The sequence below is a fragment of the Convolutriloba macropyga genome, chromosome 2 (assembly GCF_964194025.1).
Source record: "Convolutriloba macropyga chromosome 2, txConMacr16.3, whole genome shotgun sequence".
Taxonomy (NCBI): Eukaryota; Metazoa; Xenacoelomorpha; order Acoela; family Convolutidae; genus Convolutriloba; species Convolutriloba macropyga.
The window spans coordinates 77,329,512-77,356,015 of NC_134469.1; the positions used below are offsets into that span (position 1 = coordinate 77,329,512).

Sequence of the window (26,504 nt, forward strand, 5' to 3'; positions counted from 1 at the left end):
TTAATTTAACAGCCATTAAATTCAATAGCTTTCAGCGGAAGTCAATAAATACGATCAAAAATGCCCCAATAAGCTTATCTTTATGTTTGTCATGCATAGGTAATCATTAACACATCACAATAAGTCTTAAGACTATAAAAACAACAACAAAAAAAGCTAAAACCAAAAATTCAAAAGAAAAGTTCAAGAAGAACGTGTCGAAGCCATTTAAATCATAAATTATTCTTAAAATTTTTATCTGTAACCCACTAAACATCTTCTTTAAGCCAATTTGAGCTGTCAATATTTGGATAATGTGATAAAATTTCAAAAGTAACCAATAATACAAATTTATCCAAAAACTTTTTTTTAAATTTTTTGAAATCTTGTGTCATTGAAGTCATATAACCAATAGTCAGAAAAAACACCGCTAGCCAGACTATATTTGGTTGCAGTATGAAGGATCAGGGTGCTGTCACTCCTGGCCTGACTGACAGTTCACAATAATAAGTTTATGATTCTTTAATGTTGAGAAAATTGCGAAAAAATGTTTTTAAGTCTTAGCAGCCATTAGCTGTCCCCTCAAAGCACTATATATGTTCACTTAATGCTCATTATGGAACATATTGCACTGTTAGTCAGTCAATCCATGACATAGGACTTCCAAGTTTTCCAAAAAAAATTAGAAATTCATTTAAAATTACGAAAACTCTGAATCGAAGCCAAAAAAAAACATGAGCAGTTCCTTGAAAACAATGTTTTTTGTTCATTGGGCTTCTTTCGACTGTAAAGGAGGTTTGTCAATAATAGAAGCTCGATATAAAAAGTGACTTGTCTCTAGGTGACTTAAAAAAGCAAAAAAGAGAAAAGTTTTTTTAAAAAAAAAGAGCTCTCAAATTGAGTTCAATTTTTTTTGATAGCGAATTTCCCTATGAGTACAAAACTAGTCTTTTTTATCGCCTTTAGTCTACTAGAAACACAAAATTGGACCATTTTTGCGTGAAATTTAATTTTGAAATACCATTTTTTTAAAAAAATGTTTTAATTTGGAGAAAAATTACACTAAAAGTGAACAAATATCACGTGTTCACACAAAACTTCAATCCTCGATAACTCCTCGAAAAAAACGAAATTCAAAAAAATCTTTTTAATTTTGAATTCTAAGCTGAACCAGCTTTTTAATGATACCACTCACATTTCTCTACGACGAATATATCGATCGGCCAAAATTGACTGAACAAAAAAAAACACATTTGAATATATAGTTCCTCCCCCCCCCCCCCACAAGTGGGGTCGGAACAAAAAAGTGATCAATTTTAGGGAACGTGAGTGGTATAGTGTACATGAAAACTGCATCCGAATCCACTTTCTCTGACTTTGGTGAGCCCGGTTATCCCTACAACTGCACCCCTAAACTACCCACGCCTGATAGTGACCAATTCTGCCAAGTTAGTTCTACTCAACAGAACAGTCCCAAGAAAACCAAAATTTTCAGTGATTAGATTGTTTGCACTGAAATGAACTCTGATCAGACTGTTTATACTGAAATGACCTCTGATCAGACTGAAAATCAGAAATTAGACTGAAGTGAAACCCTGTGCCAGATTTTATCCAAATAACATTGTCTCGACCATGGTGCAAAATAATTACCTCTGATCTGACCAAAATAAATAGCGTTGAGTGGACAATTCTGCCAAAATCAATTTATGTTATGATTTTAAGGATAACTTTTGCCACAATTAAGTACACACATATCTATCAGACTCTTATGAGAATCGTTTGTGCTTAAAACTATTGTAAAGTTTGCTTATGATTAGACAAAAGTGCATCCGAAAAGCATCGGCCACAAAACTCTAGGACGTTCGTCATTACCCTTTCCTGGCAGAAATGACAGCGGATCAGATAAGCGTCAGACAATTGTCTGGACTGAAATTCGATTGCACCCTAAGCAATGCCCTGTAGTTTATTGCTGGACAATTTTCGGTATACTTTCAAGTTGCTTATGATTAAAGAGGCCATTTTGGAATTAACATCCACCATACGGGATCCGTTAATCTCAAACAAGACATTACCCAGGTTGGTCGAGCCAGAAAAAGTTTTGGTAAGATTAGAACTGTTGTGAGGCATTATATTGAAATTTCTATGTTCCATTGTACGGCCGTACTAAGATTTCAGCGGTTCTCTACAAAGGGCCTACTAAGATATATTGGTCATTCTATCAAGCTTGTACTCATTTCCGGACAGTTGTATAGCTACTTGATTGTTTATTGCTCGGTTAAACCTTAATTTATCATTAATACATGTTATTGAGCTTTGCAAGCTTTATAATATGTACTAATGGCAAAATAAGATTTAACAGAGCAATAAATAAAAAAGTAGCTTAACAATGTTCAGAATTTTTCAAGACAGGTTATCAACTGACTTTTCCAGAATATTCCATTATTATGATCGTGCTTTCTTCTCCTTTTTCAATCCGGGTTTGGGAAACGCAATGTGCGAATTTGGGAAAAGAACAAATGGAGAACTAAATATTAAATGTTTTAAGATTACTAAAATGAGGGATTATGCTGCAATTAATCTGCGGCGAAATTCTTTAAGGAAAGCGGTTCCATCGAACGTATTTTGCGGTTTTCATTTTTCCAACTTCAAGTTTCAAAGTGAAAAACATAGACAAGAATTTCCATATAACTAACCGCCTTTTCATCCTTTTTGCGATTAATTTAAATGTAACTATTAATGTTTTCGGGGGTTAAAGTAAGTAAATAATATGTCACTAAAACTGGTGCTGATATGTTGCGCCAATTTTTACTTTCGGAAGCCATTAGACGTTCACATAACAGTCAAATTTCTTCCAATATACTATATAAACAACTAACTTTTCTAACAGATTTTTGAATGGAAAAAGGAATAGTAATATTTTTCTTTTTGAAACACAATTTATGTTTGAGCAGATCCATTCATTTGGATCTGCGTTGTAGTTAAGTATCTTCCCCTAGCAGTTTCATGGGTTCCATGATTTTATATTCCTTTTATTATAAATCTGCGTATTGGTAAGCACAACCGTATACGGAGTTTACAAGTAGCAAGTGTGAAAAGTGTGAAAATTTTGGTTTTTAATTTTCCTCCTGCAACATTTTGAAAGTTATTGTTCCAGACCCACTTGTGGCGGGAGGAACTATATATTCTAATGGGTTTTTCTTGTTCGTCAATTTTGGCCGATCGATATATTCATTGTAGAGAAACGTGAGTGGTATCATTAAAAAGCTGTTCTAGCGTAGAATTCTAAATAAAAAAGTATTTTTTGAATATCGTTTTTTTCGAGGAGTTATCGAGGATTGAAATTTTGTGTGAACACGGGATATTTGGCATGATTTTGTTCACTTTTAGTGTAACTTTTCTACAAATTAAGAAACTTTCTATAAAAATAGTATTTCAAATTTACATTTCATGCCACAAAATGAATCAATTGTGTGTTCCTAAGAGACTGAAGGCGATAAAAAAGACTAGTTCTGGTCTCATAGGGAAGTTCACTATCAAAAAAAATCGAATTCCGTTTGAGAGCTCTTTTTTTCGAGAACTTTTCAGATTTTTTTTTGTTTTTTGAGTGACCTAGAGACTACTCATTTTTCATATCGAGGTTCCGTTAACGACAAACCACATTTACAGCCAAATGAAGCCCAAAGAACAAAAAAATTGGTTTTCAAGGAATGGCTCATGTTTTTTTTGTGGGTTCGACACTGAGTTTTCGTAATTTTAAATAAAAGTATGGCATAAACTCATTGACTAAAGGTGCAAAATATTTCGTAATGAGCATTAAGTTAACATATCTAGTGCTTTGAGTGGACAGCTATTGGCTGTTAAGACTTTAAAGATTAGTTTTTCGAAAATTTTTTTGAACATTAAATAATCATAAACTTATTTTCGTGAACTGTTAGTCAGTCTCAGTAATGACAGGACCTTTTTCCTTCCTACTGCAGCAAAATTTTATCTGGTTAGCGGTTTCTTTTATTAACTATTGGATATATGGCTTCAATGACACAAGATCTCAATTTTTTTTGTGGCTATTTTCGTATTATTAGTTACTTTTGAGCTCATATCACATTATTCAAATATAGATAGCTCCATTGGCTCAGAAAATACGTTAAGTGGATCACTGATAAAGTTTTCAGAGAAAAACTTATGGTTTAAATGGCTTCGACACTTTCTTCTCGCACTTTTCTGCTGAATTTTTGGTTTTTGTCTGTTTTTGTTGTTGTTTTCATTGTCATAAGACTTATTGTGAAGTCTCATTGACTACCTATGAATGACAAACTTCAATGTCCTCACATCGCGTTATAATTGAGCGTAATTGTTGACTTCCGTTGCAAACTAGTGATTTTAATGGCTGTTAAGACTTTGAAATTAATTTTTCGAAAAATTTTTCTGAACATTAACCAATCTTAAATTTTTTTTTTGAAATGTTGGTCAGTCTCAGTTGTAACAGGAACCCCTTTTTTTCTACTGCAACCAAAATTAATCTATTTAGCGGTTTCTTTTACTAACTATTGGATATTTGACTTCGGTGACAAAAGGTTTCAATTTTTTGTTTGGTTTTTGTGGTTATTTTCGTATTATTGGTTACTTTAGAACTCATATCACATTATCCAAATATTTATAGCTCCCATTGGCCTAAAAATACGTTCAGTGGACCACAGATGAAGTTTTCAGAGTAAAGCTTATGATTTAAATTGCTTCGACACTTTCTTCAGGCACTTTTCTACTGAATTTTTGTTTCGTTTTTGCCTGTATTTGTTGTTGGTTTCATAGTCAATGACATGTTGTAATGGTTAATTGATGAAATATGAAAGGCAAACAACATTGTGGTCCCATCAATATAGCATTTTTACTGGCTTCTGTTGAAAGCTTTTGAATTTTATGGCGTTGACACTATTTGGTGATTTTTTGAATTTATATTGTTAAAAAAGAAGAAACCCATTGCATTTGAAAAAACTAACCCATATTTGAAACTAACAAAAACTTCTTTTGAAATTTTCACTTTGAATGGCCTTCGACACTTTTCTTACTCAATTTTTACTTGATTTTGCTGTTTTTTGCTGTTTATTTTTTGTCTTTAGGTAGCTGTATATTGCTGACCGGTGGGATAAGCTTGTAATTGAAGATTGAATGAATGATGCTACCCGAAACACTCATTTTATAGCTAATATTTTTAAAGTTTATGATACACATTTCCATTTTTTTCCAATTTTTTCAGTTTTTGTTTTGTCTTTTCGTCAACTTGTAACTTGTTTTTATCGTTGAGAGGTCCGTTCAATTTGTTGCATTTCAACAAATAATATATCTACTTATTTGATTTGTCACTAACGTTTTGTTTGTTGGACAATATTCTCTTTCATAAACGTTTTTTGAGTGGTCAGGTTTTTTAATCTTTTCTCTTTTTTCAACACAATCGTGTAATAATAGATCTCAATGGTTTTCAAATGTGGCCCAGGTAAACTTAGTTAATATCTCAGTATAAATCCTTTAGCTGAAACAACAGAAACAACAATTAAATTAAAGAACATAATATTCCGATAAAAGCTAATGACTTAAATGGTATCAATAACTTGTGTTTTTGCCAATCGTTTGTATTTTTTGGAGTTTTTCTGCATCTTTAGTCGGTTTCTATGGCTTAGTCTAACCAAAGACAGGTCTTCTTGGTGTCGCACTAAATTTTTAGTAATTTGTCAAGGTTTTATTATTTGAAAACGAATACTTTTTTTTAAGACTTTTGAAATTTCTTTGTTTTAAAAATATTGAAAAATTTCTGAATTTCGCATCATTATTCGTTCTCTTTGTCAACTTGTTACCTAGTCTCACTTAAAAAAATTCCATCTCCTGTATAGTTAGGAAAAAGTAAATTTGTGTAGTTATGGTTGTAATCTGACTGCATTTTCACGTTGTTACTAGGTGCTTTTAAATTTTTATATTCAGTTTTTGCCGTGAAATTTTTGGTTTTGCTAACTTTGTGGTTTATTTTTTTTTCTCGTAGTCCCTTTAACGGCAGACCTCGTTGGCACTATAATGAGGCATGGCATTAAGAAATTCAATTAGGGGTTAGATTGTGTAACGATTGTTTTAACTTCGAATATCCATTTTTGTTATATTGTCATTTGGTTGACATTTAAGTAAAGAATGTTGATAAGCTCGGATCGGAACATCATGTGCGAACGCACATTAATGAGCCCCTTGTTTTGTAACCGATTCAAGACTTTTTTAATGTTGACACACATATCTGTCCGCAAAAGATATGGAGCGGCCAAAATTGTCTTACCAAAAAAAACTAGGGTAACAGTTACTTCCAATCTCCATTTCATTGGAACATTTACTCCATTAGTAACGACTTAGCAAAATTTAATCAGTTTTCATTCAGAGTGAACTTTGAGCTAGGTCATTCAGAAAAAAACATATAATGAAGAATGTGAAGCGATACAGAGCTACTTCTGTCACAGTTGCGTGCTTTAAGCTATTAAAATCTTAAAAAACAATATTTTAATTACGCTCACAAAAGGATGTGAGTTCGAAACAACTGCCATATCAATGAAGCGATCTATCAATGTCGTTTGAGATAATTGTTGAACTAGGGTACAGTTGACTTGGACATCATTATTTTATGGGTTTGTTTTTGAGTAAAAAGTTAAATTTAATCGGGTAAATACAGATTTCTAGCAAAATTTACTCGATTTAAAACTGGTGTAATGCTGCTGAGCATAATTTTTCTAATCATAATTATGTCACAGTTCTCGATATCTTATTTGAAAACCGATAAATTGTTTATTAATACCAACAATCTCTTATCAATAACTCTCGCTTTCGAAGAAATTGTTTGCTCGTTTAGATTCAAGGATTCTTCAGAAACTTTTTGTCAATCTCAAGCTTCATATTCAACTCTGGACTTGCCATTCTGATGTTGCAAATCATGTGGTCTAATCAACCCAGCAAAAGTTTGTACTGGACGATCAACACTCTCGCATTCCTTGTTCCTATCTCCGTCAGTTAGTTATCAATTTTACATACAATTGTGCATTTGTCAAAAATGCTGCTTAAAAGATGAATTTATTGGGCGTTATTGAACAGAAAAACCAATTTTAGCCTGTTTTAGCCTGATAGATACAACATGTCATGTAACGGTGAAATAAACAACTTGAATATGAAATGCGTCGATAATATGAATTGAGTCGATAAGTGAGTAGCACAATTTCATATGATGCCCAGGTTGAGGTGCCAACTGGAAGTGACCTCTGATCAGACCAAGTCCAACGCACACGGTGTGTTCCCAGACAAAATTACAGGGTCTGGGATTTTGTTCCAGCGCACAATAGTTTGATCAGAGGTCACTTCGGTATGGGGATGGTATGATCAGAGGTCACTTCGGTCTGGGGATGGTATGATCAGAGGTTACATCGGTCTGGGGATGGTATGATCAGAGGTCACTTTGGTCTGGGGATGGTATGATCAGAAGACACTTCAGGATGGAATTGGTCAGATCAGAGGCGGATTCAACCGCACATTAGTTTGATCAGAGACCATTTCGAGCGCGGATTTTTTTTTGATTTATTGCAACCAAAATTAATCTGGTTAGCGGTTCTATCTACTAACTATTGGATATATGACTTCAATGACAAAAGGTCTCAATTTTTTTGTGGTTATTTTCGTATTATTAGTTACTTTTGAACTCATATCACATTATCCAATAATTTATAGCTCCCATTGGCCTGAAAATACGTTCAGTGGATCACAGATGAAGTTTTTCAGAGAAAAGTGTATTGTTTAAATGGCTTCGACACTTTCTTCTTGCACTTTTCTGCTGAACTTTTGGTTTTAGCCTGTTTTCGTTGTTGTTTTCACAGTCATAAGACTTATTGTGATGTCTAAATGATTACCTATGAATGGCAAACTTCATTGTCCTCACATCGGGTTGTAATTGAGCAAATTTACTGACTTCCGTCTAAAGCTAGTATTTTTAATGGCTGTTAAGACTTTGAAAATAGTTTTTCGAAAAATTTTTCTGAACATTAACCAGTCTTAAGATTTTTTTTCGTGAGATGTTGGTCAGTCTAAGTTGTAATAGGAACCCCTTATTTTTTATCGCAACCAAAATTAACCTGGTTAGCGGTTCTATCTACTAACTACTGGATATCTGAATTCAATTACAAAAGGTCTCAATTTTTTTGTGGTTATTTTCGTATTATTGGTTACTTTTGAACTCATACCACATTATCCAAACATTGATAGCTCCCATTGGCTTGAAAAATATGTTCAGTGGATCACAGCTAAATTTTTCAGAGAAAAGCTTATTTGTTAAATGGCTCCGACACTTTCTTCGCACTTTTCTGCTGAATTTTTGATTTTTGCCTGTTTTTGTTGTTTTTTTTTCTATAGTCGTAAGACTTTTTGTGATGCTTTTTTGAATAACTATGCATGTCAAATATCCTTTTCCGCTCATCGGGGTATATTGGAGTGTATTTATTGACTTCCGTTGAAAGCTTTTGATTTTAATGGCTGTTAAGTCCTTTAAAAAAATTATTCGAAAACTTTTTAAACATTAACCAATCTAACACTTTTTCCGTGAACTGTTAGTCAGTCTCAGTATTAAGAGGACTCCCTTCTTTTCTACTGCATACAAATTTAATCTGGTTTTCATTTTTATCTTCTACCTAATAGTTTTAAGACTTCAATGCCACTGGCTTTCATAATTTTTTTTAAAATGTCTGGATACTTTTTCATGTGATTGGTTCCTTTTGAAATCTTATCTTATTATCCTAATACTGATAGTTCCATTGGTTTAGAAAATACGTTCAATGTATCATAGATAAAGTTTTCAGAGTAAAGCTTATGATTTAAATTGCTTCGGGCACTTTTCTACTGAATTTTTGTTTCGTTTTTGCCTGTATATGCTGTTGGTTTCATAGTCAAGGACATGTTGTAATGGTTATTTGAAGAAATATGAATGGCAAACAACATTGTGGTCCCATCAATATAGCATATTTACTGGCTTCTGTTGAAAGCTTTTGAATTTTATGGCGTTGATACTATTTGGTGATTTTTTGAATTTATATTGTTAAAAAAGAAGAATCCCATTGCATTTGAAAAAATTTTTGAAACTAACAAAAACTTCTATTGAAAGTTTCACTTTGAATGGCCTTCGACACTTTTCTCGCTCAATTTTTACATGATTTTGCTGTTTTTTCCTGTTTATTTTTTGTCTTTGGGTAGCTGTATATTGCTGACCGGTGGGATAAGCTTGTAATTGAAGAATGAATGAATGATGTGTCCCAAAAAACTCAGTTTATAGCTAATATTCTTAAAGTTTATGATACAATTCCAATTTTTTTTTCAATTTTTTCAGTTTTTGTTTTGTCTTTTCGTCAACTTGTAACTTGTTTTTATCGTTGAGAGTTCCCGTCCAATTTGTTGTATTTCAAACAAAAATTATATATCTACTTATTTGATTTGTCACTAACGTTTTGTTTGTAGGACAATATGCTCTTTTAAAAAAGGGTTTTTGAGTGGTCAGTTTTTTGAATCTTTTCTCTTCTTTCAACACAATCGTGTAATAAAAGATCTCAATAGTTTTCAAATGTGGCCCAGGTAAACTTAGTTAAAATCTCAGTATAAATATTTTAGCTGAAATAATAGAAATAACAATTAAATTAAAGTACATAATATTCAGATAAAAGCTAATGACTTAAATGGTATCAATAACTTGTGTTTTTCCCAATCGTTTGAATTTTTTGGAGTTTTTCTGCATCTTTAGTCCGTTTCTATGGCTTAGTCTAACCAAAGACAGGTCTACCTGGTGTCATAATGACTTTTTATTATTTTGTCAAGGTTTATTTATTTGAAAGCGAATGCTTCTCAAGACTTTTGAAATTTCCTGGTTTTAAAAATATTGAAAAATTTCTGAAGTTCGCATCATTATTCGTTCTCTTTGTCAACTTGTTACCTAGTCTCATTAAAAAAATTCCATCTCATGTATAGTTTGGAGAAAGTAAATTTGTGTAGTTATGGTTTTATCTGACTGCATTTTGACGTGGTTACTAGGTGCTTTTAAATTTTTATATTCAGTTTTTGCCGTGAAATTTTTGTTTTTGCTAACTTTGTGGTTTATTTTTTTTCTCGTAGTCTCTTTAACGGCAGACCTCGTTGGCACTATAATGAGGCATGGCATTATGAAATTCAATTCGTGGTTAGATTGTGTAACGATTGTTTTAACTTCAAATATCTGTTTTTGTTATAGCGTCATATGGTTGACATTTAAGTAAAGAATGTTGATAAGCTCGGGTCGGAACATCATGTGCGAACGCACATTAATGAGCCCCTTGTTTTGTAACCGATTCAAGACTTTTTTAATGTTGACACACATATCTGTCCGCAAAAGATATGGAGCGGCCAAAATTGTCTTACCAAAAAAAACTAGGGTAACAGTTACTTCCAATCTCCATTTCATTGGAACATTTACGCCATTAGTAACGACTTAGCAAAATTTAATCAGTTTTCATTCAGAGTGAACTTTGAGCTAGGTCATTCAGAAAAAAACATATAATGAAGAAAGTGAAGCGATACAGAGCTACTTCTGTCACAGTTGCGTGCTTTAAGCTATTAAAATAAAGCTATTAAAATCTATCTTAAAAAACAATACTTTAATTACGCTCACAAAAAGGATCTGAGTTCGAAATCACTGCCATATCAATGAAGCGAACTATCAATGTCGTTTGAGATAATTGTTAAGCTAGGGTACAGTTGACTTGGACAACATTATATTATGGGTTTGTTTTTGAGTAAAAAGTTAAATTTAATCGGGTAAATACCGATTTCTAGCAAAATTTGCTCGATTGAAAACTAGTGTAATGCTGCTGAGAGTAATTTTTCTAATCATAATTTTGTCAAAGTTCTCGATATTTTCTTTGAAAACCGATAAATTGTTTATGAATACCAACAATCTCTTATCAATAACTCTCGCTTTCGAAGAAATTGTTTGCTTGTGTAGATTCAAGGATTCTTCAGCAACTTTTTCTCCATCTCAAGCTTCATATTCAACTCTGGGTTGGCCATTCTGATGCTGCAAATCACGTGGTCAAATCGACCCAGCAAGAGTTTGTACTGGACGATCAACACTCTTGCATTCCTTGTGCCAATCTCCGTCAGTTAGTTATCAAGTTTACATACAATTGTGCATTTGTCAAAAATGCTGCTTAAAAGATGACTTTATTGGTCGTTTTTGAACAGAAATAAACCAATTCTAGCCTGTTTTAGCCTGATAGAGATAACATGTCATGTAACGTTGAAATACACAACTTGAATATGAAATGCGTCGATAATATGAATTGAGTCGATAAATGAGTAGCACAAACTCATATGATGGTCTTAGAATCTTGGTGTTACTTGGCCTAGCGTTATTTTTGGAGAATTAAAAATGAGGAAACAGCCGAATTGGGAGAATGATATAGTTTTCATTCATCCAATTACTCTCGACCTTTCCTCGAGTCCAAATTCGTAACAGTCACCAAGTTTACTCTGGTTAATTTTATTACTTCGGTGATCTTTTTCTGCGAAGTAGAAGAATTTGGCATGTGTCTTTATTTTTTCCAAGGCTGTGAGATCGTGAAGACAACCTCACTCTATTGTGACTTCAAATGAGCATCTATAAACGTATCTGAACTTGGCCCCTACTTCACCTCAATTTTAGGGGTATTACCCCAATTTCGACTTGACAACAATTTAATTCATCGATAATCATTTTAGCTTTTAATTAACTTTGAGGTACTAATACGTTAATTTTTAAACTTTCTCGGCAGAAGTAGGTTGAACTTTTAGTTGTTCTCGAGGTAAATTTTGATGGTTTTGGTGGTTTTAGCAGGTTGTAGCGAAACAAGAGAGAAAATGCAAGTTACTCAAGTATGTCATTACCTCGCAAAATGTGCACTTTATCTTAAAATTTACTCGAGAATGTCAGCACTTTTGACGACCCATCAGATGTTTCAAAATTACAGATGTAATTGTGCGTGGACATGAGTGACAGTAAGCAAAACTGGTTAAAATTTATGATAGTTAAGATAATGTACCTGAACAGTTAGAGTCTCTTATATGTTTGTTTCAATGCAAGCTTATGTAAGTCTGTGGTTGGAATTGCAATCTGCTTATTTTGTTGTTTATTGTTAAGCTACTGCAGTGGCAGCTAAAGGGTTGTATGGCTTCTCAACATGCACAACTGGGGGGTGGTGTTGGCTTAGACAGATCAACAACAACACGGATTCATCCAAACATACAGAATTCTTGTGGCAAACTATTGCAGGTAATACGCTTTAAAATAATGTATAGGACATTACTTTTTCTACGAACTAGCCACTGTAAAGTGCGAACACTCGTACCTATATAACAATAAACCGTTAGACAGTTCTGTTTTTTTTCCGCCGAAACCGTCGCCTTTTGTAAGAAATATATTAATTACTTAAAAATTCTTTTAAAAAATATGACAAAAGCTCAAAAGTGCTAATTTTTCATGCACAAATATTTTTTATTAAGTCTTGAAAATCTTGTTCAGTAATTTAGTGTGCTATTTAGATTCGAAATCCAGTATTGCCGGGATAAAAGGCAGAAGGTTGCTGATTTAATCTGTACCATTAAAGTGACCCTCAATTTTTCATCCAAAAATTTCTGGAACATTTTATCAATGAGAAATAATTTTGGCCCTTCTGGCCAGTACACTGCTTGGACAAAGGCAATAAAAAACAGGAAAAGTTGTCTAATCCGCTGCCAAGATTTTGTTCTTTCAGGTAAATTCTGGGAACTGATGACTGAGGCGATATTGGTGGTGTGTTATGTATCATTAGTAGTGGTATTGAAATTCAAACAAAGGATGAGCAGAAACAGGGGTGCCAGTGTGGAAGTGCTCAACACTCTCGAAGCAGTCGAGGCTCTTTACAAACGACTCTTGCTCACTCCAATCGTCTTCTTCTTCTGCTACATTTTTGGCACTATTCGCTCATACGTCCTTCTGGCACATGACACACGTTAGTTCATTTTTTAAACTTGTGGACATTTTTCCAGAATAATAACTTTAATTTAAATTACAGGTTTTTAAAAATCAAATGTTGCGTTTCTCTAAGCAGCGATTATTGGCATAATTTGATGAGGGAAGCCAAATTTTCAAAACTAAGGACCACCCTTCGTATCCTTAAATTGTCTGCTTAAAACACTTTCGGTGAATCGCTAACTTAGAAACTAAGGATAGCTGCTCGGCCACTTAATGCCCTCCGAGCGTTACCAGTTTATCCCGTTTTTGAGGACAAAAATTCAAAAAGTGTTGGACGAAGAATCGGTCAAGCAAAAAATTGAAAAACATAGTTGGCAGGTTGCCAGACAATAGCCACAACAACAGCATAGACTGGAGTTTCAAAAAGATTAAGAAACAGAGCAAAAAGAAATCTCTTCTCTTCATAAAATGCAGAGTTGTTCTGTTTTGATTAAGAATCTGTATAACTTATGACTTATTGCTGTTTTTGTTAGCTGGTTTGTAAATAACCTTCAATTAGAGTGACACACACACACACTTAACCTTTTCTCTTTGATTTAAAGATGTAAAGATAGTCCAGTTTCAGAGTGAGGAAGTCAGTTTTGAGAGTGATGTAAGCCACGTGTGACCAAAGACTTAATCACACAAAAGAACAAAAAACACCGCTCAATTGAGAATAAAAAATGCTGCCACACACGCAATTCAGATGAAATTGCTTGAAATAAAATTGACAGAAAGAATGAACACAAAGCAGATTTTGAGTGATCGTGTTGTCATATGATCGAAACAAAATTCTTGAATCCGAAATAAAAAAACAGGACATGTCCTATATTAGAATGCAATTAAATGAGTTAACGAAAGACCTGACACATAACACTTTTTCAGCATTATCAAACTTACTCGGGCAAAAAACCCATAACACTCTTTGCGAAAATAGCAAAAAAATAAGAATCAATTAGAAAAAATTGTCTTTCAAGATCTAGTGTTTTAAAGGAATAATAATAAACTATGATAATAAAACGCAATAATAATAAAAATTACATTTTACAAGAAATATTGACAATAAGCATTCTTGTGAACTGGTTTAAACGAAAAGAGGTTACAAGACCATCACAAAAACAACAAAAAAGTCTAAGCCGAAAGAATAAAAATTAAACCTAATAAAATTTTTTGGTCAAAAAGAAATTGTCAAAATCATAAAAGCGGCCGCTATCAACTCAAGCAACAAATGCGGCTCACATTTTGTTACTGGCAACCAATGAAACTTGTCATAAATGAGGCTATACAAGAAAAACAAAAAATAGTTTTTTGCGAAAATTTAAAAAAAATCGCTTATATTTTTCGAATAGTAACAGTTTAAAAAAGAGCGTTAATAGCTAGCTGTAAAATTTTTTCAATTAAGGAAATCTACATTACAAATCTTTGTTAGCTCTCATTACTGAGAATAAGTAATAAGACAGCATTATGTAAAACAAATACATTCAAAATTCAAAGATTCTTAATTATTTTTTGAAAACGAACAGCGTAGAATTCATAGAATGCAACAGCTATGACCTGAGACGGTTCACGCTGTTGATGTAAGCATTTTTAGCAGCTTGTGGGACTTGTGATTAATTTAACCACGAGGTAAAACGACAAAGCAAAAACAAAACTATCCAAAGTTAAAAAAAACGACATTTCATGAAAACAATTAGTCTCAGAGTCAAAGAAATCAATATCCTTAAGCTGAACAATTTAAAAGAATCAATTTAATCTCTAATAAGACCCCATAAAACCTGTTCCTAATGTGGCTAATGATATGACAACAAAATTTTCAACAAAAACACGAGGAGCTCAAAAATCCACTAAAAATTTGTCAGAACATATACCTCAAAGTCATAAAAACCACTAGCTATGTGTTAAACCATTAAGTAGCCTCATTTATATCTTATTATCAGCAGATGAGAGGTGTATTTAGCTATAATAAGCGATGAGAATATTTAAAAAGGGAGGAAGTTCAAATTTTCAATGATTTTTTTATGACTACAAATAGTGTCAAAGTAATGAAATGTTATAGCTGCCCATTAATGAATTCAAGCAATTGCAAATAGGAGCAATTAGAAGACATAGGTATCAATTTAAAAGCTTTCAAAAGAAGAAACATTGAAAACAGAAGTTAATTTTACCCACGTGAAAAAAGTTTCCTCTGAAAACTGAAGATTTATTCAAACACCAATTTCTCAATCCACTTTAAAAGTAGTTAGATAAAAAATCACGCCTTACACCAGATCAACTTTTTGCTCCCTTTACTGTTTTAGCGTAAGTGAAATCATCACGCTAATTTGACTTTTCATTGACGTGAAAAAGCTGAAATAAGTGTGAACAGATCTTAAAAAAAGACAGCACACCTATAAAATCCAAATTTTATGGATTGTAAGAAAAACAAAGGGAAGACCAATAAGAGCCCTAGCTATCGCTGTGGGCCCATTTTAAAAGACCACAGGACTTCGCAGCTCTGGCGTGCCAACACAGAAATAAAAAAATAATCCCTTCTGACAATTTTCCCTCAAGTTCATTACTTTCCTGGGATTAAGTTATCCGCAGTTTTCTCGATGTTCACCATAGTATCACTATTGTCAGAGTCTTTCAAATTTTCCATGTTTTTAGAGAAAATTAGAGTTATATTCTTCAGGATAACAATTTGGTCAAGAAATAAATCTATAATTCTGTAATAATGGATCTACAGCGACCGTATTAGTTACGGTTTGATTTGGCAATTTTTGTATCCAATGCGAGTAAAACTGTTTAAAAGTTTTGCGATGATTCAGTTGTCCATTTAAATTATGCATTATTTGTATTTTTAATTCAAAATTGAGCACCAGAAACAGTTAATTAAACAAATAAGATTACAGTCGTAATTATTGGTTTCACTCGAATTGAATATCTTGTTTCGATTCATTATTAAACTGATATATTTCAAAACAGTAGTCTAGCGTATACTCAAATTGTTTACTTAAGTTTCTCATTGGAGTTCTCATTGTTTTTGTTTGAACCTATTTGAAGCAAAATTTTTTCATTTTTCATTGAATTTCGTTAAGTTAAGATAGTGCTAATAATTTTCAAAAAACTTTACTAAAGTTTTTTAGTATTAGTGTTGTTTAATACTGTTTTTTTTATTTTGAAAACTTGAAAAAAAGTGCTCAGATCTAAGAAAATGATAAGAAGAGTCACAGCAACTCCAATTTCTAGTGCAAGCTGGAACATTTCAGAATATCAACTAATTTATATTTTAGATGAAATGAATCACGCGGCATCAGATTTTCTCTCATTTATGCACGTACGTAGATTGCTGAAAGTTTTGCATCATTTCATATTCTAAACATTTTAATAAGATTTCTAAATGCCAATGCTACAACTTCTTATGAGACCTTACAGTTTCACTCAAATTGTTAAAGTGTGGTTCTCGAGTCGGATTCGGATGTTAATCTCACAAGATCCAATTAACTAATAAAAGGAGAAGAAAAAATGCAATCCAAGTAACCATTAGCCATAAACTTTGCTACTAAGAAAGAACAATCGGAATAGATTTTATGTCACACGAACTACTTATTTTTTCGCGGTTTGAAATTCGGATAATCTTGCAAGAATCTTGCAAAATTTGGCAAGATTAACATCTTTTTGAAAGAATCTCGCAAGATTTTGCAAGATTAGCATCCAGTCTCGGCCAGGATCATCTTTTTCATTTCTGGCTCAATGTACTCATTCCATTCCATGAAAAGTTCCTTCACCTCATTTCTTAATCATCCTTTATGGGTTTTTGAATAAGAGTAGCAAGAATTTGATCTTAATAAAAAAAATTGGAATATTTTTCTAGAAAAACTAACTGTTGAATTCTTGAGTCAGCAATATTTATTTAGGCTATTCGGAAATTTTATTCAAATCAATACTTTGCTAAATCAACTGATTTGTTTAACTTGGAATAATCCAGGCTAAGTTCAGTCGAAAAACAGTAATCTTGCCACTCCTTTTTATGAAACTGAAAAACATCACTTCGCTAATTCCTTCTAGATAACTGGCTTTAAAATAAAAGAATTGTCATTACAGCAAGAAGGCTCGGTATTGTGCGTTCGCGCATAATGTTCCGACCACGCTTATCTACATTCTTCACTTAACTGTCTACCAAATGAGGAGGAGATAAAAAATACTGTATCGCTCAACAAACGAAAACGAATAAAACAATATACCTTAAAGGGCCGATGTGACCTGTCATTGATGTGACTACCAGAAAAGACGGCGATAAAAATCAAATAAATACAAATATTAATTACCACCAAAACTCGTAGTCCATTCTTTTAATAAATTTTTTGCCGAATCAAAATGGCCTCAGATAAAATCTATACTAAAGAAAATTAAACCCGTACTTCATTGGAAAAAACGCGAGACTCACTCATGGCGACTTGATAACAAATCGACAAGAAAAGAGCAAAAGGGCAAAGTTTAAAAAAAATGTTTCTTAATGGAAAAAAATTAATGACAATTTGATTGAAGACCTTATATATCAACTGAAATCATTGAGAAATTCACTTATATCTCCATAGAAAGCAAATGAGAACTTTCATTATCCAGAATATGCCATAAGACTACACGAAGAAGGACAAATGAAGGCAGAAATAAAAATCCAAAATTTGCACGAAAATGGTCTCCCAGCCAATTTTAGACCATCAGCTGTTCCCCCTATGAACAATAAAAATTCGCAACGGCAACAGAACGGCCCGACCACTATTGTGATACTGTGAAAAGAAAACAAAAATCTAAACAATGGGCAAACATGCAAGAATAAGGAATAACTTTTTGAAAAATCGCATTACAAAGAAAAAAAGACCATTTAAAAAAGAGGCTGTTATAAAGAGCACATTGTAGTTCACTAAATGATGAACTTGGTTTGTCTAAAGGGAAATAAAGCGACAAATTAACAGCAATAAGAATCGTAAAGCTCAAAAATTGGCAGCCTTTTTCAAGAACGAATAAATTCAAAACTCAAAACAAACATAAGCTTTCAACTGAAAAAATAATGCCTTAGGAAACTAAATACGCCTATTTTTTTGTCCAAGTCATAATAATGTAAAGTAAAAATAAATACAATCAGAACTGAAAAATTTTACAAACAACTTCACGAAACCAGAGAGTTGAAGCCATTAAGTTTATAAGATTTTAATTGCGAGAAAATTAAATCTTCATTTGCGTCTGTTTTTAATACCATCAGTAACAACGTTCAACGAACAAAAAAACTGTTGTTTGGTTCATCAAAACGTTAACAAGTTCTGTCAATAAGAAAGCTAAGTTTCAAAATTTTACCAAATTGTAAAACTCGAAAAAATAACTGAAAACAGAACAAAAAGGGAAAAATTGACGAATTTTTACAATTTTTAAACGTCTATTTTCGAAGAAAATTGAATTAAGATCCGTAAAACTAAAAGCTATATTCAGATATCAGTTATTGCTGTTATTGTGTTAAGTCATTTACCTGTAGTGGGCCATTGAGACCTACCTTTTATTAGCAATATATGGCATAAGACAAACAAATAACAAATACAGGACAATAATAGCAAAAAATCTAACAATCTAGAGAACGGTGTCGCAGCCCTTGAAAACATAAATTATAAAACCAAAAAAAGTTTTTAAATGCGTCCTTATATAGTTTTTTTCTGGATTGGTTTTTCATTAATGTGACAATTGACCACAGAAACAAAAAAGAACAGCAAAATGGATGAATATGTACAAAAATAATCACAAAAATCGCATAAAAACTCGTAGTATCAGAACAAAGAGGCTGCTACATAACGAAACCGCCACAATGATTTGTTTGTGTTTTATATGAAAGAAAGTTTGACCATTGAATAAACTAAAAATTGACAGACATGAGGTAAAGAAAGTGATAAAAAAAGTTTAAAAATGAAAGTTTCCTAAAACAGTTATATTCAATGCCATAAGAGACATAAGATAATACCCGAAGTCATTTTATAGGTTTAATTAAACCTCTTGAAGAAATTGATTTGGTCTGTCATCAAATAAAATTAAAAATAGGACTGCAAAAAGAATAACAAATCAAGGCAAAACTTTTTAAATCCAATTAATAATCCAATTAAAATTTACTAAAACTTTTTGCCAAAGCCAAAAGAACCTGTATGTTTTCTTTGAAAACAATCTATATCTACTTCTATATTACATTTCCAAATAATGGTAAAGGTCACATGTTGAGAATTATGTCAGTAATTAAAAATTAAAAAAAATAAAAGCAAAATTTTTTCAAAAATAAAGGCAGCGCCAAAAAATATATAAAGTTTCTGATTGTAAGAATCCATGATGAGATCAAACCTATCCCTGATTCTACCCAATTGTTCCAAATGTTGCAAAAATACACCCAGTTGTTCTAAATGTTTGTGAATCAGAACACTTGTTAAGTTAAATATTTCGAAAATCATAAAAACAGTAATGCAATTTGTTTAACTATTGAGTTAAATTTGGAAGAAAACAGCAAAATTTTAATTCTAGAAGAATTTTATTCAAGTATCACTCTTTTGGAGTTTACAAAGATTATATCTGCGGTTTCTAGGTCTTTAATACTAGAAAACTTACACAAAATAGACCAGGAAAAGAAAAACTTGTGCCATTTTAGATGAAAAAATTTCGAATTTTGAAAATTTTAGTAAAAATTTTTGTCAAAAAACTTCAATCAGGCATTTCAGCAGCGCTATTCTATCTTTAGTGAAAACAAAACTATCCTATCATTTAAAATTTTTACACTTTTATAATTTTATTAGCAAAATCGAGCCAACTTTTAGCGAAAATTACAGAAATTGTGAATGAAAACTCGATTATTTACAAATATTTCAACGTCGATAACTCACTGTAAGAAACAAAATGGAGAAGAAATCATAAATCCACATTCTAGGATGTACGTGCCTTCTAATGATACCACTCACAACTTTCTACGATAAACATATTGATCGGCCAAAATTGACTGAACAAAAAAAGCCCAGTTGAGTATATAGTTCCTCTGTCCCAACTACAGTGGGGGTCAGAACAATTATGACGACTCTAAGGCAATAAAGAAAACGGACTTACGGCGGTACTAAAAGTTGTCTTTGAAAAAACGCTCGCAATGTACAATTTCAATAGCATTTCCACCGCTAATTTAATTCAATGCATGCAATTATGCACTGGATTTTCTTATTTTACTCTGATTCCTTGTTTGAACACTGCAATTAAACAACTAAAGTTAATCGTATAGTTTTTTAATCGAAAACTCATGCCAGTAATGAAATCGAAACCAACTCTATTCATTTTTAAAAGTGTTGCACCGTTTAAAATAAGGAACTGAGGGGATCATTAAGTTGGAAAATCTTTAATTCTACTCATTTAACAACGTTGTGAGAAAAAGAACACTCTAGTAAATCTCCCCTTAAATAAAAAAATACACTAATTTTTTATTCCAAACTTTAAAATATTTCCACCGTACGAAATGCTGGATCTTTCAACGAAATACCCACTGGAAAACTATACAGAACACAGTATGAAGATACAATTTCTGGAATGGGGTCCCGAGAAATGCAATTAAAAGCCACAGAAAAGAGATTGCACGATTTCATTTGAACGGTTTGGAATTATATGCATTGGGTTTTAAGGATGCGGTAAAATTTCTGGAAACAAATCGAAACAAATTATTTAAGATCTGAAGTTCTGCTGTGAATTTTTGAAAGAAACCATACACGGGAAAAACGCAAGAGTTAAAAAAAATTTTCTACAGTCGAGATATTTGTCGCAATTTCCATCATATATGTTATTTTCATTACGGAGCATTATATATGAGTTTCAAGAAACAATTGAATCTGTTTGCTGAACAATAGAAACTACATGAATTATGCAAACTTAATTCCTCTTAAGTGCCCAGAGGAGCTTTGCCCCTGAGATTCTGAAAAATTTTGGATTAGGAGACAGGCTTTTCACGCTTGATCTGATCAAATTTTAGAGGGGATTGATTCTTAACATTAAATGGAGAAGTAGAGCTAAGCGTTTTTGACGTGTCTTCTTAGATGATGATCTTTTTAATTGTCTTTCTTCAACGAATCAAAAGTACTCACACCATCTATAATCAAACTTGTTGTTCAAGTTTTTAATTCGTTGGAACGAAATAAAAAAGCACAATCATCTATTTTTGCCGGGCAGCAGAAACAATCTGCTCTAAACGTATGGTTCCTGAGAAAATCAAACCACTTACAAAAAGTTTATAAAAAAAGGTTTATAAACGGTTGTGTAGTGTAGATAATTGTTTTAAATGCTCACATTAAATTGTAACGAATATCAAAGTATATAACGAATTTTGAATAAATTTAAATTTAAGCTTGTCCAAGCAAACATATACCAAGCTCCATTGCTGATTCTACTGAAGTGCTCTCGAATTTGCGTCTGATCAGAGTCAAATGGACTCGAAATCACCTCTGAGCAGACTCAAAGGTAGTTGAAATCACATTTGACTGGACTCAAGTGCGCGCGAAATAGCCTGATCACAGAATGGTTTTAAACATGAATAAATCTCTTCATATCGCATTTTTCACTATTATTTTCAACTGAGGAAAAGCAGGCTCTGAGATTTTTGCTGAAATGAGAATGAAAAGAAAACAAACCAACGTGTATAAAGAGTAATTAGTTTAGTTAGACATTGATGCATTTTTCTGAACCAATAGATGAAATTAGGCTTTCCATGAAAAAATTTCTTGTTCTACAGTTGCTCAAAATTATTGGCAAAGAGGACCGTTAATTGCTTTCAGCAATTAACCCTTGGTTCTGATTCAGATTCCAGATGAGTCCCTGATCAGAACACTACTGTATTGTTGCCTCTGGCAGACCCAACATCTCTGAGTAAAAAATACAAAAAAAATTAAAAACTGCACTGGAAATGTTTTCTGATCAGACTAGTTTACGCTCAAAACGGCCGCTGATCAGACAAAGTGACCACCATTCCTCAGACGAATATGCACTCGACAATTTTTCCAGACCATGTAGTTCAAGCACTAGACCATGTAGTTCAGGTATGTTCTCGAAGATGGTCTGATCAGAGATCACTTCGGTCTGGGCACATCAACCTGGGTATATAGGAACATACAAAAAGATCAACAAGACGTTGTTTAAACGGCTGAGAAACCATTTATATTCGTGAGTGAATTTTATCAGGGTTTCGGCAACAACGCGACTGGGTTCTGCAACTTTGTGATATTTGTCCTGTTACACAGACAGATGAGAGAGGATTTGTGGAGTGATATTGTCCTCAAGTACAGACACGTGTGTGATGCTCTCTTCTACAGACGAAAAGGAGCCAATGGTGACAAGAGCGTGGGAAGCACTTCAGCCCTGTACGCCCCACGGAGCAAATACTCATCTCGCAACAATGAAAGTGGATTTGTCAGCTCAACTTCAACGAAGCAGGTGCGAAGAGATGATCAAAAATGCTTTCTATTTATTGGAAGTTGTTGATATATTTTTTAAATGCGAGGGTTAAGTATTTCTGTCATTTCCCGTGTCGAAGTTTTTCTGAAAAAGATCTGAAAATTGCGCCCAAAAGCGCTGGCAACCACTGGAAATCTAAAAAATTTGCTGCAATTGCTTTGAAAAGTTTTTGAATGTATTTTGGTAAGGTGTGAAATTTATTGAAGAAGTGAGTTGAAAAGTGTTGAATTTTTTAAAAAGTTGCTCATTCGCAACAAATCCTACAACTTTCAGTGAATTATTTGCATAAATATGGGCTGAAACCGAGGATTGAAGACAATACGTTTTCAAGAAGATAGGCAAACGAATATGAACAAAATATAAGATGAGCAAAATTTTCAAAACAATGAAGTCAATTTCCACTCACAGATTGGTCCCAATTTTAATTGATCACACGCAATAGAAGATGAGAGAAATATATGCCAGATCATGTTTTCACAGCAGAATTTTTATCTATTTCAAGATCTGAGAGACTCAAATGCGCAGAATATGATGCCGTTTTTTGCAAAGAAATCGGATCTAACGCATTTTCAAGAATCAAACTTTTTCGGCTGTTCTCGAGAATCAAGACCATTTTCAGGAGCCAAACCTTTTCAATGTTATCTCAGTCATTTGGTTAATTCATTTGACGCGACTTTCTCGAACATAAAATCCAATTGATGATCCAAGTCCGCAATGAGCATGGCAATGACATGATCTTTTAATAGTTTTTTACCATTAGTATCTAAAATAAAAAAAAGAAATTTAAAATTTGTACATCTTTGAATTGTTTGTATTATTAAACAAAAACAGATTGATCAAAATCAAAACTTTTATTGCAGTTTGTTCAGCTTTCTTTTCCAGCCATTTTCGATGCATGCTTCTCGGGAGTTATTCTATTGCTGCTGAAACGTTCCTTCAGAAAAATCAACTCTGAGCTTCTTATATTCTTTAAATGTCGTTAATAGATTGAAAATTAACGATTGATTTTTTTTATTTTTGCAGACAATCGTTTAAGCGAGACAATTAAGTTCACTCAAGTACTTATTCCTAATATACCATACAATGCTGAGTAAATACCATTAATACCATTACTTCTGAGTAATATAAAATACAAAGCGTTCTGCATCTGATGCAACGAAACTGTGCAACTTTTTGGTCATTTATTATTTATTATTTCAGTATATTTTGCGGATTCAGTATTTTTATTAATTTCTGAATAACATTAGTGGCCATTATAGACCCCCCCAAATCGGGCATAATTGACCGATTTGTTTAGGTGGATTTCAAACGCAATCTTAAATTATTAATTCTGAGGAAAACACTTATGTTCGCTAAATTGACTTGGATTGAAATATTTTGAGGGACTTAAGTCAATGTTGTCCACAAACGCCTTTTGTTGAAAACACTGACGGATTATTGTAAATGTTTTCAAAAATCAAAAGTAATAAGTTTTGACGATTTGAACAATCAGATCTCGCGATTTCCACAAATGAGAATTAATATATTGATTATATAAATGAACCTCAATTATGGAAGAGGGGATAATTGTTGCAACCCCTCTTGAGGGGGGGGGGGGGAGGAACTATATACTCAAATGGGTTTTTTGTGTTTTAAATATTCGATTAAACATGTAAGTGGATTAGAAAAATTATTGGAATTAAAGAATGTAAGTTTGCTTTTTCATGCTATGGTAAATCTACTGACAAATTTCTGTCTGGTTATGCCATTTTATATCATAAGTCTTGTTTACGAAATGGCTCCAAAAGCCCTTTGTGGAGACCACTGACGAATTTGTGTAAGTGTAGCTCAAGATTTCGCAAGTGAAATTCACTTGTCTGAAATAAGAGAGAATTGGAATTAAATTGAGGGTCTGTTTTTACCAGTAATGCAGCCAGCAGGTCACTCTTTTATCTAAATTTTTCAACTGCCAAATACTCTCAATTAAGAAGATAATTAGAATGTCGGCGAGAGTCTGAAGATTTTAAGATTCAGGAATGTTTTGTCTTTGCATGTTTTGTCGTGTATAATGATAAAAAAATAACCCTGACCTAACCTTGGCCCTAGCTGCAGTGAAACATTGTTCTGGTTCTAAGGGGTTAACGAAAAATGTGTTGATGATCTGTTGATGATCAATTTTTTGGTTCTAAGGCGTTTTAATGGTTAATGAAAAATCTTTTGATGATTAGGCATTTTCCGCAATTAGTAGTGTTTTGCCTCCTGTGTGAATCTGAATTGATACATCTTGCCATGAAATGCAAGATCTCGAGTTTTTCGACAAAACATGTGACGCCTAATAAAATTTTGCTCAGCTTGTTTCTCATAATAAATCTTGACTTGACTTGATATATAATTTGTAAAAATTTCCTTAAAAACTGTAATGATCATGAACGTTTGGACATGTCCGCAGGTTCTTGCCAAAAATTGTATCAGGATGTTTATCAAGACATTTCAATTAAGTTTCGTTTCACGGGAAAGCTGAGTTTCTTTCTTTAGAAGGACCCGGGGTATTCCCGACAAATGAGTGACAGCTACGACAGCACTTGGAATTCGGGTGATAGTGACTATGAGGTAGATGTGGGTGGGGATACGGTGTTTAGGGATGGCTTATTCGGAGTGGAAGGAGTAGGGGGAAGCGGAGGAGGGGGAAGAGGAGTTCATGGGTCTTCTGGAGAGGATGACGGTGACTCAACTGATAGCAACAGCAGTTATATTTTAAATGCTCGATAATTTTCTTGACTTTCTTTTTTCAAATGACGCTTAATTGCAGATGAAGTTACATTTCAAAAACAAAGTAATTTTTCAAGTTTCGTTTCATATGGAGTTACATTTAGAATGCGCCAATATTTATCAATAAATACAATATCTAATAAAAACAACTATTATATATATATATACATATATATATATATATATATATATATATATATATATATATATATATATATATATATTCATATATATATATATATATATATATATATATATATATATATACACATATACATATACATATATATATATATATATATATATATATATATATAACCTGAGAAATGTAAAGTCATCCGCATTTTGTTTTTGCTAGCAAAATTACCTATTTCATAATAATTCCATCGTAAGATTGATATATTTGTGAGCAGATTGAGCAGTCAAACCAATTCTTTTTCAAAACCGTTTTTGAATGCATCTCCTTACGAAAGTCAATGGCAAAGTTAATAATTAATATGAAAGATAATAATTGCGAAAACTCAATTAGGCCAACAAAATTTTGTAGCTATTAAGCAAAATTTTTTCATTGAAATTTTGTGGGCATTAGGCGAATGCCATTTAAAACACTTCAAGACGGTACTAAATTTTATCTGGTTTAGAGTTGTAATAGGGTCCGCTCTTTATGAGCTCGAATGAGCTTGTTGCGGATCCATGGTGATAATGGTATTTTCTAAATGATCTTTATCGCCAAAATAAATTTAATAGTCAATAGTTTCAACTTGTTAATAATGAAAGATCACGTGAGGGAATTAAAAGCCCTCTGTGGTGAGAGTCAAATTGTTAAAAATTGTACGTGATAACATTATCTAAATAACAGAACTAACAGAAGATGTTTTTATTGTTCCGACTCACTTTAGTGGGGGATGAACTATATACACGAACGGCTTTTTTTGTTCATTCAATTTTGGTTGACAGGTTTATTCATCGTAGAGGGTTGTGAGTGGTATCATTAGAACGCCGGTCCAACTTAAAACATATGACCAAAAAGATTTTTGCGGTTTTCGCTTTTTCCACGGAGTTATCGAGGTTTAACACTTTGTGAACCTTTGACTGCTTTTCGCTGTTATTGTTCACTTTCTCCGTATATTTACGTAATTGTCTGTCAACTTTGTGTTAAAAATTGAAAAATAGCAGTATTTTTGGTTTTACCTCTACCTCAATAAAAACAAAATATTATTGTTGAACTGCTTGATCCAATTTT

The 26,504-nt window shown here is 32.7% G+C and overlaps 1 protein-coding gene across 2 annotated transcripts in view; it reads left to right on the forward strand.

Moving 5' to 3' along the window:
* The window catches only part of LOC142335479 (uncharacterized), a 31,180-nt gene extending 5,812 nt beyond the window's left edge, over nucleotides 1-25,368 (forward strand). For both annotated transcript variants that reach the window (XM_075384004.1, XM_075384003.1), the window contains exons 3-9: nucleotides 1,300-1,427; nucleotides 11,006-11,162; nucleotides 12,179-12,310; nucleotides 12,792-13,028; nucleotides 16,303-16,346; nucleotides 22,241-22,492; nucleotides 25,028-25,368. In XM_075384004.1, coding sequence (XP_075240119.1) covers nucleotides 1,300-1,427; nucleotides 11,006-11,162; nucleotides 12,179-12,310; nucleotides 12,792-13,028; nucleotides 16,303-16,346; nucleotides 22,241-22,492; nucleotides 25,028-25,261 — 1,184 coding nt within the window. In that variant the 3' untranslated portion in view covers nucleotides 25,262-25,368. The remainder of the gene's footprint in view (nucleotides 1-1,299; nucleotides 1,428-11,005; nucleotides 11,163-12,178; nucleotides 12,311-12,791; nucleotides 13,029-16,302; nucleotides 16,347-22,240; nucleotides 22,493-25,027) is intronic.
* Nucleotides 25,369-26,504: the final 1,136 nt, after the last annotated feature.